This window comes from Thamnophis elegans, chromosome 10, assembly GCF_009769535.1.
Source record: "Thamnophis elegans isolate rThaEle1 chromosome 10, rThaEle1.pri, whole genome shotgun sequence".
NCBI classification, from domain to species: domain Eukaryota; kingdom Metazoa; phylum Chordata; class Lepidosauria; order Squamata; family Colubridae; genus Thamnophis; species Thamnophis elegans.
Genome location: NC_045550.1, coordinates 66,033,512 through 66,050,710, shown reverse-complemented (window position 1 = coordinate 66,050,710; position 17,199 = coordinate 66,033,512). Strand labels below are relative to the sequence as shown.

Sequence of the window (17,199 nt, the reverse complement as noted above, 5' to 3'; positions counted from 1 at the left end):
TTAAGATTGTAAGGGAATAGCACACAGTTTGTAAGGGTGTGGATGTATCACCACTTTTGCGACAGGTTCTTCATTGAGCTTTTTCACTCCTTCAGGCAACCGGAAGCTGAAGACCCTCAACAGGCTGGTCAGAAAGATGAAGATCTCAATTCTTGCTAGCTGTTCTCCCACACAGGAACGTAGACCTGTGGATGAGACAAAGCATGGATTTGTGGATAGTAATCTGTTTGCCATGGTGTACACCATCACCAAGGAAATCTGAAAAGATTCATAAGAGATGAAAGAGATTTCCATGATAACCCTGGTATCTTCTAGCAGATTGAATTCCTAGAGCTTTTTTTCTCCCTTTTAGTTTGTCAGAGAGATGCCCTTAATTCAGATTGTACTAGATGGAAGAAACTTTCAAAGGCAAAGTTATACATGCATGAAAAAAGTAATCTAGCAACTATATTACTTATTCCACAGTAATATAGATGGAGTAGAGGGAAGAGGTATGGACAAGGCCGGGGGAATTCCTTTTCACAAACCAAATACCTATTCTTGTTGTTATTTGTTTGCTACATCTGTCTGTCTGGGCAAAAGTTGGGCTAACAGTCTGCAAAACAGCCTTCCTTTATGTCCTCCTGAGAGTAATTGCTGCTGTAGCATTGGACTGCATTTGATTTCTTTTGCTCAGGGATTTACCTCTGGGTAACATTACTATTCTTTTCCACATCAAAGTTTATAGCCTAGGGGGAACTTCAGGCTCTCTAGTTTTGAAACCAGAAGGAAGAAGGGTTCAAACTACTCAAACTACGATGACCTCAGGGGTGGTAGTGCTGGGAATCTGCAAGTTAGAACCCGCTTTGGAATCATGGATGTAGTACCTATTCCAAAGGACAGAAACTCTTCCCGTTCAATGAACTTCCCATCCTTATCTAAAAAGTGACTTGGGTTGAATTCTTCAGGTGTCTCCCATTGCTCAGGATCAAGAAGGACAGAGCGCAGGTCTGGCATAATCATGGTCCCCTGTAAACAAAGAGATGATTAAACAGAGCAGTTTCATAGTTTCAACAGGGAAAAAAGTATAAACAATATTGATGAAGCTTTTGGCTTTAGCTTGCCTTTATGGAGCCATATTTGTTCATTTCCAGAACGGTTTCAGATAGCAGTAGTCCTCAACTCTTTAGCTTCCTTCCTTCCATCCTGTCCATTAAAACTGAGAGCTGGGTGCATATTTATCACATGAGATTGCCCCGAGAAATGGACAAGAAACATGTCCACATATGACTACAATTCGGAACTTAAGTTCAACCCTTTAATCTATTATCACAGAGGTGATATTTAGCCAGTTCGCACTGGTTCGCGTGAAGCAGTGGTGGAAATTTGGCCTGGATCACCGGCCCAAGCAAGTCCATCCATTTGTATTAAACACATTATGAATCCCTCGCAAGAGTTTGTTATTCTTCTTTATTCAATTTTGCATGATTGCATTGGCAATTCCTGAACAGAGAGCTTCTATCCCAGTGTCATATTCTGGTTTTCCTTCCATGTTGGGGTACTGGTGTGCAATGAACATGCTTTTTACCTTAGGAATATGGTAGCCCCTCAACTTCACATCCTTTGTACTTTCTCTGGGAAGCCCAACTAACAGGACACTTTTTAAACGCTGCATTTCATGAATCACGGCATTGGTGTAGGGCAGCTTCTTGCGATCCTGATAGGAAATCAACGCCGAGGAGCCAAACACATCTTCAATTTCTCTCTGGACTTTCTCTAGAAAAGAAATGATTTTCCATTTTCATAACATACAATCACATGTATACTATTACATAGCCAATATCCTATATTATTAAGTAGTAATTACATCAGTTCCTCTTGTCATCAACACCCAGAAAGATAAAAAACCCATTATTAGCTCTTCTGCTCTCCATACACCTCTTTCTTCTACCTCTCTCCTACCTCCTTTCTTCCCTCCATCATCCTTTCCTACTCTACTTCCCCTTCCTTTCTCCTTCTCCTCTCTCTACATTCCACTCCTACTTATCCTCCTCATCTTCCCCCCTTACCTTCTCTCCTATCCCTCTCTTCCCACTTTTCTTCTCTCTTCTGCTTCCCACTCTTCCTCTCATTGGTGTATTTCTGCTTCTGAGCAAACTCCAGTCTATGCTGATGCTATTTATGCTTCCATATCAATATACTTAACATATCTTAGTTTTAAAGAAAAAATAAGAGAAGACAGTATACATGTGCAATCATATTACATTAAAATCGAACACCCCTCGTCAAGCCTAATATACATCCCTCCCTCCCACCCTCCCCCCCAACCCCCCCCCCCAGCCTTCCCTCCCCCTACTTCCCAGAACCCATACACGGTATAAATCTTTAACAAAATATATAAAATATATTGGAAAAAAAGAATAGAAAATTGATAACATCTTTACAATGAATTTAGCTCCTCCTTGCTAGGCTAACTTTAAACAATTTATATCATTCCTGATCTTAATCATAAGCTATCTGGAATTTCTTAGTCCCATATTTATTTTGTATATAATCAATCCATTTTTTCCAGTCTCGTTTATATCTCTCGTTTGAGTGGTCCTTAAGACATGCAGATATTTTAGCCATCTCGGCTAAGTTTGTGACTTTCAATGTCCATTCTTGAATTGTAGGCAAATCTTCCTTCTTCCAGTATTGTGCCACCACCAATTTAGCTGCAGTTATTAAGTGCAAAATCAGATTAATCTCTACAGCTTTACAATCAGTAATTATACCTAACAAAAATAACTGAGGAGTAAACTTTATCCTTTTCTTAAGAACATTTTGCATAATCCACCTTATTTTTATCCAAAATGCCTTAACCTTTTTGCAAGTTCACCATATATGAAAATATGTAGCGTCAAGAGAATCACATCTCCAGCATTTGGGTTGTAAGTTCGGATACATAGAAGCCAACTTTTTAGGATCTAAATGCCATCTATAAAACATAAAAGTTTTATCTCAAGTTTTGGGCTTGTGTAAATATTACATTTCTTACTCAAATCTTTTCCCGTGTGTCCAACATTATCGGTTCTTCAAAATTTTGTGCCTACTTTATCATACAGTCTTTAACTAATTCTGTTTCAGAATCCATTTCTATTAATGCATTATATAGTCTCTTTATATGCATTGGACTTTGATCCCTAATTTGTTTTAGTAAATTATCCTCATTTTGCATAAAGCCGGTTTTTTGATCTTTTTTCCATCTGGCCTGTAACTGCCCATACTGAAACCATGTTTGAATTGCCTTTTCCTCTTTTAGTACATTCAAGGGTTTTAATTGTAATACACCTCTTTCTAAGGTGAGAAGCTATCTGTAGCTATCGAGGTGGACTAGATGATCTACAAGGTCCCTTCCAACTCTGTTAATCTGTAATCTGTAAAAACTGTCCCCCATCATATGTTACCAAAGGGCTCCAAATCTACCTCCAGTCACTGGTCTCTGATCTGGGCCATATATGTCATTACCAAGGCCCCCTGTTGACTCTCTGGGTTGATTTTTGCTTCCAGCTCTCACCAGCTTGTCATTCTTCTTGGCTGCCTCCAGCTCTGACTCAAAGTTGGATCTTCATTATGCCTCCAGTAGCCTTCCACTCTTCTGTCAGACTCATGGCTAGATCTCCACCTCCCCTCAGTCTCCTGTCATGTCCCTCAATGCTGCAGACAATGATTCAAGGTTGGCTGTGCCCCCCCCCAACCCAAATCTGTGCTTGCGCCTGCCATTTTGGTTATATTCTATGTTCAGGCAATTTAAGTTTACGTCTGAAACAAATAAGAAATCTGAAAGCCATGGGAGACTACTACATTGAAATTGTTAAATGTTTCAGATTTGTACTGATTTCTAGTTTTTAGTTCCTCGATGAATATTTTACTGAGGATTCAAACAAGGCTCTCTGTTTCCTTACTTAGCATATGGCCAGATTTCCACATGTACATTCTTTGCTTTCCTTTAGTCCTGCTAAGTTCATTCTCTTGCTTATAGAATCAAGAATCTACATAGGAAAATTATTATGAGGAATAGATTTCAAATAATTCCTGGGTATTTTAAAACCTGAGAGTGACTCTTGTTCCATTAGCCATGTCTGTCTCACCTTGGATGTCAGGATGATTGGTCAAGAGAAGAAGTGCCCACTTCAGAGTACCAAAGGTTGTATCTGTCCCAGCACCAAAAAAATCCAAAATACACTGAGCCAGGTTCTCTTCATCATAGGTAGAGTCAGGGTCATTCCTGGTCTGTTTAAAATGAAAAATGAAATTTACAATGAATTCTAGGCAGCTTTTTTGTAATTATTTTTGTTTCTGTGTCACAAGTCGATGCAGGAGAGCAATAATTAAAGTGGTAGATTCACAGTAAGATATTATCTTGAGAAACTGAATACTGCACAAGCCAGAAAAACGGCCTCTGAAAATATCTCCAGACCTGTCACATCCTGGACCTAAACTGTTTCATCTTCTTACCTCTAGATGACGCTGTAGGGCAGGGGTGTCAAACTCGATTTCATTGAGGGCCACATCAGGGTTGTGTTTGATTTAGGGGGGCCAAGGTGGGTGTGGCCTGGGTGGGCATGGCTAGCTTGATGTCACATGCTGGGGGCACCTATGGTGGCCTGAATGCTCTGCCAGAGGAAACAGGCTCCTGAGCTCAATTTTTGGCTGCGACAGCCTCCTGCAGCCCTTTGCCAGCAAAAATACAATATTGTATTTTGCTTCTGGAAGTTTTTAAGATGTTGGATAGTCATTTGTCTGAAACTGTATAGGGCCTCCTGCGTAGACAGAGGATTGGACTAGAAGACCTCCAAGGTCCCTTCCAACTCTGCTAGTGTATTATTGTACAGTATTCATTTAAGTATGAATTAATCAAAAATCCCCCTTAATTCTTTTCCTTCATAATGGAGGGAATGGAGTCTTCAGGAAAAAGAGGGGGAAAGAAATGATAGGCGGACATGAGAGGATGACAAAGGAAAATAATACCAACTTCCCCCAGAGAATCTCCCTTGTCTAAGGAGAATTCACGATTGCAAAGGTTCTAAATTCAGAAGAGAAGATAAATGAAAAGAAAGAAAATCCAATAAAGACAATTTCAGTAACTCCTCCTTTTTCCTTTAACTGGTAAGATTTCTTGCCCATGTATTGAAATACAGTAAACTCATACCTTCTCCATCTGTAGAAGATAGTAATCAATGAAATCTTGTGGCTCATGGAGAGATCTGGAGTCCTTGTGTTTCTCTATTTCTTGCTTTGCAAAGGATGTGATCACCTCTACAGAAGCCAAGGCCTCTCTGTGAGGGCCTGGGAGGTAGCTCATTAATCGTGGGAACACAAAAAACATCTAATTGAAATGGAAATTGGAAAAGTTATTTATTTATAACCCACCACAATTTTAAAAAAGCAGCACGACAGGCATCTCCCATTGTTCTCAGCAGCTCACAGTAATAGACAACACTTAATAACCAAATAAAGCCATTGCAAGGATATTAAAATATGGCAAACAATGATGGAAGATCTTTTGCTAAAGCTGTTGAAACATGGGATGGAAAGCCAGATGCGGGTGATAACTGAAATGTGGGATTCAGCCATAGGCAAAATCACTTTGGGTTAGCTTTTAATTCACCAGCCTAGAAACTGAGATACTCTGAGTTCTAGTCCCAACTCAAGCACTAACTCAACTGTATGACACTGGAAGAGTTCTTGTCTCTCAGCCCTGGGAAGTGAGCAATGGCAAACCACAACTGAAATCTTTTCAAGGAAACTGCAAAGACTTGTCCAGGCTCTCACCTAGAGTCAAGACTGATTCAAGGACAGACATACCTACAGGACAATTTCCAAGACTTCCTCCCTTCATTCCCTTCATGATTCCATGAAATTACTGATGGAAAATAGGTTTTGGCAGAGATTTAATATAGAACATGACTCACCACATGAAAAAAGCCACCAGAGAAATTCACAATATTTTCAAGAGCTTTAATTAACTTCTGGAAGTTCTCATCTTCAGGAGCAAATTGATGGCCAAAACTCAAAGCGCATATGACATTAGAAACTGCATTTACTACTGGAAATGAAGGGTCAAAAGGCTCTCCTGCAAACAAAGATATTTAAACAAAGATATTTCATAATGAATTTTTAAAGAACAGAAAAAAGGAAGGAAGGAAGGAAATTGGGAACTCTGTCAATTGTTTCAAAACTAAAAAGAATCAAATCAAATAATCTCTTTTTCTTTAAAATACTCAGAATAGAAAAGATTTTGCCATTACCTCAAATTTCCCAAATTACCCATTACCCCAAAGAGACCTTTTGTTTGTCTGAACATCTCCACCAGTCTCTGAGCTCCGTCTTCTATCTGATGCTCAATGCTTTTCTTCCCCAGGCCCAGCTTCCGCAGAGACGTGACACCAATGTGACGCTGCTGTTTCCAGATGTGGCCATTGGAGAAAATAATTCCTGAAGGCATCAGCAGACAATGATAAATTATTCCTGACAACATTCATGTTTTTTTTAAAAAAAAAACTAGTCCAGTACTTGCCAAATATCTCTTTGGATTTCAGATGGGAATACCAAACCATTATGACATGTTGCCATTTTGTAAGATTCTGACTGTGCTATTTTTTTCTTACAACAATATTTATTCCTTTTGGAAGTCACATGGACACTGGGAAGTGCATGTGGCACGGTGACCACAGATGCATTGCTTTTCAACCTTATACAATAGACATCAAGACCTTCTAACTTGATGTAAACGTTCATGTGTACAAACATATGTAATAGGCACAAGAGACAGGATCTTCCCAGTGATCTCAGAATCCATTTGCAACTTCCTCCTACACGATTGAAACTAACCAATAAAATAGACAAATGGATTTTTCATTCATCAAGTTTAATGAAGTGATGATGTTACCTAGCTTGGGTCATGAAATGTCTGCAAAAAAAAATATTAAGCCCATAGAGTACCAAGGACCTCTTAATCAAATTAATATTGCGTTTTTCTGACAATAATTATGATAGTTTAAATTCCTTTTATGAAAGCCATCAATAAATGAACACACAGTGGTAAGAAAAGCTAAGTTTAAAGTAATGAAGGTTAGTATCTTCTGAGCCAGAGTGTGATAGTCTTTATCTGACCTATTAAAGCATATAGTAGAAAAAAATGACCAATATTTTATTAAAAACAATGACTTCAAATTAAGGAGCTGGAAAATAATATATTTGAAAGAAAAGTGCAAGTTGGAGGGATACAAAACAATGAAAGAAATGAAATAACACTGTGTTACATTAGTATGTGTCACTAAATTATATATATAATTTCACTCAAAAAACATCATGAAATCTCCAGAAACTTAAAGCCTACAAAACTGAAATTTGGCATGTATGTTCCTCTTGCCTTCTAGGTGCTTGCTAAGAAAGGATTTTTCAAAATGACCACCAGATCATTAGTATTTCTTAGATAATTATTATTATTAACACAATAATAATAAACGTTCTGCTCCCCCTCACAACCTTAAAATACCTCTTTTACAATTGCCACTTGGATGTGGCCAGTGTGTGACTCAACCGGCCTGAGGGCTGGGAGTTTGGAGACGATCAATGGGGACAGCCTGAGGGAGAGAAGGGGATTAGATAGGAGATGCCTCTGAGGGACAAGCCTAAGGGAGAGAAGGGAATAGGAGAGGAGAGACATCTGTGGGACAAGCCTAAGGGAGAGAATGGAATAGGAGAGGAGAGACATCTGTGGGACAAGCCTGAGGGAGAGAAGGAGATAGAAGAGGATCAATGGGGCCAGCCTGAGGGAGAGAATGGGATAGGAGAAGAGAGGTCTCTATGGGGGAAGTCTGAGGAAGAGAAGCGGGATAGGAGAGGAGAGGAGAGGCCTCTAAGTTTGTTGATGCCAATTTGAGGGAAAATATTCTTAGAAATCTTCATGGAAGAGATAAATCAGGACCATAAAAAAGTGCCTTTTCAATTAAAATATATGTAAGTTATATTATTTATAAAGGATCCTAATTTCTGAGGGAGAAACTGCTTAAATGTAGAATTCACTAAAATTTTGGTTTCTTCTTAATCATATATTGATCAGAAAATGGGGGAGAGATTTCAACACATCCATAAATGCAAATTGTCTCCCTGCAATTCAAAAACAGGCATCACCCTGGATCAGGCTTTGGCTGCAAGATGGCGAGAGGAACAAGCCAAAAGAGCAATCGTGACTAGGAATAAAAATAGATTGAATTTGCATAATTATAATATGAGAAATACTAACTACCCCGTTTCCCTGAAAATAAGACCTCCCTGGATAACAAGCCCAATCAGGCTTTTGAGTGCATGTGCTAAAATAAGCCCTCCCCTAAAAATAAGCCCTCCCCAAGATTTTGCAACACAGCAGCACCCATGAGGTGACCACACTCGCCACCTCCTACACCTCAAAAATAATAAGACCACCCTGAAAATAAGGCCAAGCGCTTATTTTGGGGGTCAAAAGAAAAGAAGACCCTGTCTTATTTTGGGGGAAACACGATATATAATTGTGTGAGGGGCCCTTGGTGCTGTCTGAGCTTGCTTGTTTTCTTGCAGACATTTCATTAGCCTAACTTGTCAACATCATCAATGGCAGAATATCTAAAGAAAAAAATTAATCAAAAACAATCATACGTGGTTTTGTGTATTACATAAAGAAGCATCAAATAATTGCAAAAAGGAAATGCAATGTCTACATCAATTTATCAATGAAACGAAAGAAGATTGAATACAATGGAGATACAACATAATGTAGGGTAAAGCGTATTACAGCAATAGTTCTATTGCTTATCTCATAACTGTAAATCATTTTATTATCCCTTACATCCCGCACACTCAACATATACAATATGTATAGCTACATATTATCCCCACAAATTGCAACAGTGTGATAGTTATTTAGATACAATTCCTTATTATTTCTACTTACCTCTTCTCTGCCCTACAGCTGTCAGGAAAGCATCCTCCGGTCGATAAGAGAATTCTTCTGGGAAACGGTCCATTCCTTCTTTCACAGTTTTGAACCCAGATAGCACTACAATAAGGTAATGTCCAGCCCACATGGAGTATATATTTCCATATTCTTTTACATGCTGTCAAGTGAATCAAAGTTGTGAAATGTTACGATCACATAAAATAGATTATTTACAGCTAAGATGCCACCAGTGTCTTCTGTAAATCCTCAATTCTAAGACCTTTCACCATATTCAATTGTCTGCTCTTTAGAAACTTATTTTCTCTCCCTAAGATTCCTGCAAAAACAGCAGTCCATTTCGTTTTTCAGCACCTTCCTTTGCCTCCCCCCCCCCTGCTTTTTTCAGCCATCAATTCCTGAACCATCCATCTGATAGTTATGTTGACAGGACAGTCTACGCCAGTGATGGGGAATCTATGGCATGTGTGCCAGAGGTGGCATGCAGATATTCTCAGTCATCCAGGTTACGGATGTCCTGGAGATGCTTTTTCAAAAGGCAACTGTTTTTTCTTGGAAGACATTTTGCTTCTCATTTGAGAAGCTTCTTCAGTTCCCCCTGGATGATCACACTCTTAGACATGAAGAAAAATACATGGTTAAATCAGCCTCTGAGAAAGGAGCAAGTCTAGAAGCAGATAGTGAGGTTTTCAGCATGATTCTGCAAATATTTTTCAAATCACTAATCTGGTAAGCTGTTAACTGTCTTCTCTCAGACCAAGAAGAGAAAGAGAATGAGCTTTTCTCTCTCCAACTGAAACATTTCTCCAAGAATGCATGTGTTGGTTGGAAGACAGTCATAAACAACATTCCCAGTTCATAAATTGCCCCCCCCCCCTGCTTTTTTTGATGAAAGAGTGGAACCTGGAAGAAGAATGTATCTTTCATTATCTAGAATGATTAATTATAGTGACTGCTTGAGGAATATTACTAGAGTATGGTAATTCCACCAATAGTGTTGCCGAACTAAACGATTCTCCCCATTACACACAGTTTCTTGAAAACTACTTCTGAATATTAAAACGTTAGGTATCTTGCATTCCTAAGAGCGTTGGTGTAGGAAAACCTGCCAGAAGTAGAGAGGTGCTTCAATTAAATTGCATAACTGCCAATATCTAGGTTATACTATACCAGATACCAAGCACATATTTCCTGTCTGAACCTGAAATATCTTTCTATTGCTTCCTTCTCCAACCAGCTGCATATAATCATTATCTTTGAATTTGTTCCATTAGCAAACATTTCTTAGTAAGATTGAACTAGAGTCTGCCCTCTTTTTTATATATAATTATTTTTTTATTAACAAACATGTAAAATAAATGGTAATATGTTCCATGTATTGATTCGCATTTCCAGCATTTTGGGGAGGTATTTGTTAAGATTTTAGCTAACCTTTTTGGTGCCAGGTGCCATCTGTAAAACATTTTCTACTGGTTTTCCTTGTATGCAACTGATAGTGTCATTTTTAAATTTATTCCCCAAAATTTTTCCCATTTGTCTAATTCATTATTATAGCCAAAGTTCTTCCTGCCGTCAAGGCATTTGAAAGATAATGTTAGAATTATTTTGGATGCCTTAGAATATTATGAAGCTTGGCCGGATAAACAAGTGGCCTTTATGTTTCTTGATGCACAAAAGGCTTTTGATCGGGTAAATTGGAACTTTATGTTGTCACAATTAGAAAATATGAAGTTTGGAGAAAACTTCTTAAATGCAATTCGGGCAATTTATGTATGACAAACCGCGACATTATTGGTAAATGGAGAAGAGGCGGGTGATATTGAGATTGGTAAAGGCACAAGACAAGGATGCCCGTTATCCTTCCTACTATTTATCCTCACATTAGAACCCCTTCTTAGAATAGTGAGGAGTGACACACAAATTAAAGGGTTACGAGCTAAAGCTCAGGAATTTAAGGTCCAGGCTTTCGCCGATGACCTTGTTTTTATCCTGGAGGATCCTATGGCTTCTGGGATACAACTTTTACGTAAAATAGAGCAGTACGGTAGGATAGCGGGGCTACGTATAAACAAAGAGAAGACAAAACTGTTAATTAAGAATATGACTCTGAACCAGAAAAGGGAAGTACAAAGCCTGTTAGGGATTAACATGGCCCATAAAATACAATACTTGGGAATTTGGCTCACGGAGAGATGTTCCTCTATCAAGGTAGATAACTATATGAAATTGCTACAGCAGGTATCTAAAGATATGACTAATTGGAGTGGTAAACAACTGTCTTTGATGGGCAGGATTGCGACAGTCAAGACATATGTATTACCAAAATTTTTGTTTCTGTTTCAAACGGCACCAACTAAATTGGACAAATTTTTTTTAAAATCTTTGGAGACAATAGTGGCTCGATTTATATGGCAAGGCAAGAAAGCATGAATTAAAGCCCAAATATTGCAAAAACGTAGAGAACTGGGAGGCTTCGGAGTACCCAACTGGGAAGCATACTATAATGCAGCAATTATGACATGGGTGAAGGATTGGGTGATGTTGAGTAGAAGGCGCCTATTGGCTATAGAGGGACATGACCTCCCTCAGGGATGGCATGCCTCCCTCTGGCAAGAAAGAGACACACCCCATAGGTACTTCATGGGACATTATATTTGGAAGATTTTGATGGGGGTCTGGGAAAAGATGAGGAAAAAATACTATCTTAGGGTTCCGTGCTGGTTGGCACCATTAGAGGCCTTAACGCATCCCAGTGTATTTAATTGGACAAGAAACATAACATATAAAGACATCATGATAGAAGATGGCAACATGAAAACAAAGATGGAATTAGAGCAGCAGGGCAGGAATCTGGAATGGTGGGAATATTTACAGGTTAGAAACAGGTTTAAAAGCGATAAGGTACGGTTTGGGATCTACCCAAACCTTCAGGGGCTAGATAAGATTTTGTTTGGTGGAGACAAGAAAATGTTATTGAAGATTTATCAATTTTTGACCTGCCAAGATGCTAATGAAGAGATGGACAAAAGCCTTCTAATAGCATGGGAGAGAAACTTTGGCTATGAGATTGAAATGGGCAAATGGTGGGATCTATGGAGTAAGACCATTAAACTTACAATATCTACAGCATTCAAAGAAAACATATACAAGATGGTTTATAGGTGGCACTTCCCCCCAACGAGGTTAGCCAAGATGTTCCCTGGGTTATCTCCATTGTGTTGGAAATGTGGAAGAAAGGATGGCACATTCTACCATATTTGGTGGTCCTGTACTGAGGCCACGAAATATTGGAAAAGGATTAAAAAAAATGGCTAAAAGAGGTTACCGGGGCAAAGATGGAATGGAGACCCGAGAACCTTCTACTAAGCATTAAACCAGAAAACATGAGCAGTTCAATATGGCATTTGAGCCTACATATAATTGTGGCCGCAAGAATAACTTATGCACAGTTTTGGAAATCCACTACCATACCGTCGGAAGATGCTATAATTAAAAAGATCTATGAATGTGCAGAAATGGACAGAATGACGGGTTGGCTGAGGGACAAAGGAGAAACGGAACATTACCTTAGCTGGAACTTATGGTATATGTGGGCGACAAGGAGAACAGCAGGGACTTAAAACGGGGAAAGTTAAAAGTGAACATGGGTATTGTAATAGATCCCTGAATTTTGTAATGAGAAGATGTGGCTTAGAGACCTAACAATGAGGAAGGAAAGAAAAAAGTTGGGCTGTGAATGACTGTCACCGCGGGGGTGGGAGGGGAGGGGGGGTTGTATGTATAAAATTGTATTTGTATTTGTATGTTTTACTCTTAAAAAATGTATAACTAATAAAGATTACTTAAAAAAAATATTATAGCCAAAGTTCTGTGCCCATTTTATCATTTGTTCTTTCACAATTTCCTCTTCCATTTTATACTTCAGGAGGAATTTATATATTCTCCCTATCATCTTTCTATCTGGGCTTTGAATAATTTTATCCAATTCGTATGGTTCTGTTTCGATGTCATGTAATTTAGTATCTTTATTGTATTTAGTTTTGATTTGGAGGTAAGTTAACCAGTCAACTTTCATGTTCTGATCTGCCAATTCTTCAATTGTTTTTAAATTTCGCTGTCTATCAATTAAGTCTCTGTATTTTAGGATTTTGTTCAAAACTGTAAAATTTGGGTGAGTCATCCATTCTTTTGGTGATAGCCAATTTGGGATTTTCACATAGTGGGTTTTTTGATTTGGAGCCATTTTTGCAATAACGCTCTTCTGATTAAATGATTTTGAAAGTATTTGTGCGTTTTATTTTTATCATCCCATAGGAATGTATGCCAGCCTGCTTGCAGGTCAAGGACAAAATTATTTTATTCTTTAGCTCTATCCAGTCCTTCACAATGTTATTGTTACTGCTGATGCATATAAATCCCAATTTGGTAATGCTAAGCCTCCCCTCTCCTTGCTGTCTTGCATTGACTTTAGTTTAATCCTCGGTTTTCGTCCCTGCCAAATGAACCTAGCAGTTATTTTATTTAATTCTTGAAAGAATTTTTTACCTGGATTAATAGTTGCGGCTTGCAACAGGAATAGGATTCTTGGTAAGATATTCATTTTATTTATTGATATACATCGCATGAGTGATAACTGAATATTTTTCCAATTTTCTAAATCTTTCTTTAGTTGTATCACTAATTTATTATGATTATCGTCTTTAATTGTGGAACATTTTGCCGACACCCAGATCCCCAAGTATTTCACTTTCTTAGTTATTTGCATTTTGGTTGCTATTTTCAGTTCCTCTTCTTGCTTTTTGTCATGTTCTTGGTTATCATTTTTGTTTTGTCTTTATTGATCTTTAGTCCTGCCACTTAGCCATATTCTTCTAATTCTTGAATTAATTTCAAGATGGATTCTAATGGGTCCTCTAGAACAAATACTAAGTCATCGGTATAGGCTTGGGCCTTATATTCTTCATTTTTGAGTCTTAAACCTTTTATTCCCTGGCCTTTCCAAATTTCATTTAGTAAAATTTCCAAAATTAATATAAACAGCAAAGGAGAGAGGGGGCATCCCTGTCTGGCTCCTTTTTTATTTCAATCTTTTCTCTTAGATCTCCATTCATGAGAACTTTGTCTGTCTGAGTGTTATAAAATCCTTCTAACATTTTTATAAATTTTTCTCTGAATTTCATCTCATCCAATAGTGTTGTTTTAAATTTCCAGATTACGTTGTCAAATGCTTTTTGTGCATCAAGGAAAACCAGTACCATTTGCTTTTCTGGATGCGCCTCGTAATACTCTATTATGCCTAGTATGACTCTCGTGTTATTTTTAATGTGTCTGTGGGGTAAAAGTCTGTTTTGGTCCGGATCACTGTTCTCTCTAAGGTGCGCGGCTGCGCGGCCACGCACATAGCAAGAAAAACCCACGCAGCAGTTTCTAACTGCCGCGCAGAGATTTCTTTCAAAGCAAACGTGGGGAAGTCCTTTGCAGGCAGCTAGAATTGGCCGCCCGCAAAGGACCTCCCCAGAGGAATCTCATGTCCTGCAGCCCAAACTTTCTCCTCCCAGCAACTTGGCCTGTTGGATACAGTGGTGGCGGGGGAAGAATGGCCTGGGTGGGCTGGCTGGCTGGGGAGGGGGGAGCCCTTTAAAGCCCTGCTGCTGCATCTTCCCAGCAAGACTTCGCAGTTTCCCTTGCCTGCCTTAACCAAAGCTTGGCGCCCCGCCTCTGCTTTCGCTCTCCCTCCCTCAGCTGTGCAGCAGCAGCAGTGGCAGCTCTCAGCCTATGGCGGCAGCGTCATGCAGGCTGTGGAAGGAGGGGGAGGAGGAGGGAACCAAAGAGAGGCTTTTACCGGGCCTGCACCCCACAGCCAGGACCGTCCTTGCGCCTCAAGCCGTGTTTCTTCCTGCAAAGCCCTTCGGGCATCAGGCGGAACTCTCGGGTTGTGGGGCGCAGGCCCGGTAAAAGCCTCTCTTTGGTTCCCTCCTCCTCCTCCTCCTCCTCCTCCTTCCACAGCCTGCGTGACGCTGCCGCCGTAGGCTGAGAGCTGCCACTGCTGATGCTGCACAGCTGAGGGAGGGAGAGCGAAAGCAGAGGCAGCCTCAAATTTAATTTATTAAAAGAATTTTTCTCCTCACCAAACCTTTAAGACTGAAAGTTTTTCCTAACATGAACTTGGGTTAAATATACTTAATATGAGGAAGGTGCAGCAATTAACACTGCTTTTTAAAAAGAACAATATTTCTCAATTGTTTATCTGTATAAAGTCTGCCTATCTTAAGTTCCTACTATACAAAAGGTATAACCTTCTAAGGCAACCTCTATACAATACATTAGTGGCCAATGTTACATTGCTCCTAATGACAAAATTAGAGCTCTGTTAAGCCTATGAAAAAAGACCCCCAAATCCCAAATGAATAAAATCATTATTAAGACCCAATGAAAAAATTACAAAAATTATGCATAAACTTTCATGTTCCCCAAATTTCCAATCCAAAATTTAACTCAGATTCTTCAGACATAGATTTGTAATTCAGAGTCAGACTCGATTATTAGAATGAATGCATTAATCAGGGGTGAATAATGTTGGTGAAATCTCATCTAACCTTCCATAATAATAACATACATACACAAATAGCTGACAGCCACTTCTCTGAAACACTATTAAATCTGAACTAAATGTTTATCTAGAACTCAAATAAATAGCTGCTTTTGGTTTTATTTTTTTTTTAATATTTATCAGTCTCTCTTTTATTCCATACTTCTGGTTGAAAGACTATTCTATGTCATGCTAAACAAATGCATATTCTAGTGGCAGTGGGGGCTCGTTGGCATCTTCAGCAGCAGCCCTGCCTCCTGTGAAAAAACCCGAAGATGGAGCAGATCCACGCAGATGACGTTGCTGCAACATGACTGGAGGAGGAATTCTGGGAGTTGAAGTCCACAAGGCTTAAAGCTGTCAGGTTTGAAGACTCCTGGGGTTTTTTTTCCTAAAGGGTTAGGGGTGCAAAGGTCTTGTAACTTGACAGCTTTAAGACTTGCATGCTTCAATGCCAGAGTTTCTGAGCCAACATTTTGGTTGCTAAGCAGGACCGTTGTTAAGTGATACTGATATTATATAACACTTTTAATTAAGCGGGTACCTTGAATAAACATAACTTTGAGTTTCAAATAACACTGATTTCGTTGTTGTCTTAGGTGACATCTGTGAAAAAAATTCAGGTGCTCAGGCATGAAAATATGCCGCTCAAACACTATACTTTTCTGCTCACACTGAAAAAAAATTAGAGGGAATATTGGTCCGGATGTATTCGTTCATTTAAAACCTGTTTATTTCTTCCTGCCATAATTGCTGCAAATATTTTATAATCAGAGTTTAACAATGAAATTGGCCTGTAATTTTGAATTTCTTGTAGATTGGTTGCTTCTTTTTGGGATTAGCGATATTATTGCTTCTGTCCATGATTCAGGTATCTTGGCTTTTCCTAAAACTTCATTAAACATTTCCACTCCCAGCTCTTCCAATATTAGTTTCTTTCACATTCTGCTCTTTGAAATGTTGGTGACTAGGTCTCAGCTTGAATATTCTGGCTCAACGAGGAACATAACATAACAATCAAGGGTAATGACTAGCACTTAAATTCCTCATCATGAAGGAATATTTCACTAGCTTAATACATTTGTTTATAGTATGATGCAAAGAAAACAATTGATTATTATTTTGTATATGACTAGATTATTGTTTATAATGAAATACCTTACGGAAGTAATCTTCGCGAAACGAAAACCCGTAAGCCCACAAGGTCCCAATGAGAGGTAGAGCCAAAGGACCCGGAGGCAAATGTCTTCGGGACCAGAGGTGCCTCAGGAAGAAGAGAATCAGCAGAGCAAGCAGCAAAACGAACAGAAAAGTCCCCATCGCCATCATTCTCCTGCTGCTTCTATGTTTCACTGATGGGAAAAGAATGGCAACATGTCTTTTAATACTCTGTCTAATGAGCGTTCACACTTTGTGCGCAAGATGTTATCTTGCTCACATAATGATTATACCATATGTTGCAGTGCTTAAAGGACAAGGAAGGATCAAATGATAGGTAGAGAGATTAAGTGTTTTGAAATACCTGTCTAAAAAGGATCTCACCATACAAGCTGCCTTATCCATGTGCACAACTGAAAATAAATGATCCATACTACAACCTTAGGAGGAACAATTGCCCAACTCTGAAGCATCATGAGCCCTATTAGTGCAGTGC

General features: G+C 39.0%; 1 protein-coding gene across 1 annotated transcript; it reads right to left on the bottom strand.

Annotated features, from left to right (window-relative positions):
• LOC116514099 (cytochrome P450 2J2-like) lies at window positions 1–16,874 on the bottom strand. Its single transcript, XM_032225549.1, has 9 exons — window positions 16,704–16,874; window positions 8,954–9,116; window positions 6,307–6,456; window positions 5,934–6,094; window positions 5,171–5,347; window positions 4,110–4,251; window positions 1,568–1,755; window positions 867–1,008; window positions 1–185 (listed from the first exon to the last, which is right to left on the bottom strand). The coding sequence occupies exons 1-9, from the start codon at window positions 16,872–16,874 to the stop codon at window positions 1–3; spliced, it is 1,479 nt and encodes a 492-aa protein (XP_032081440.1).
• Window positions 16,875–17,199: the final 325 nt, after the last annotated feature.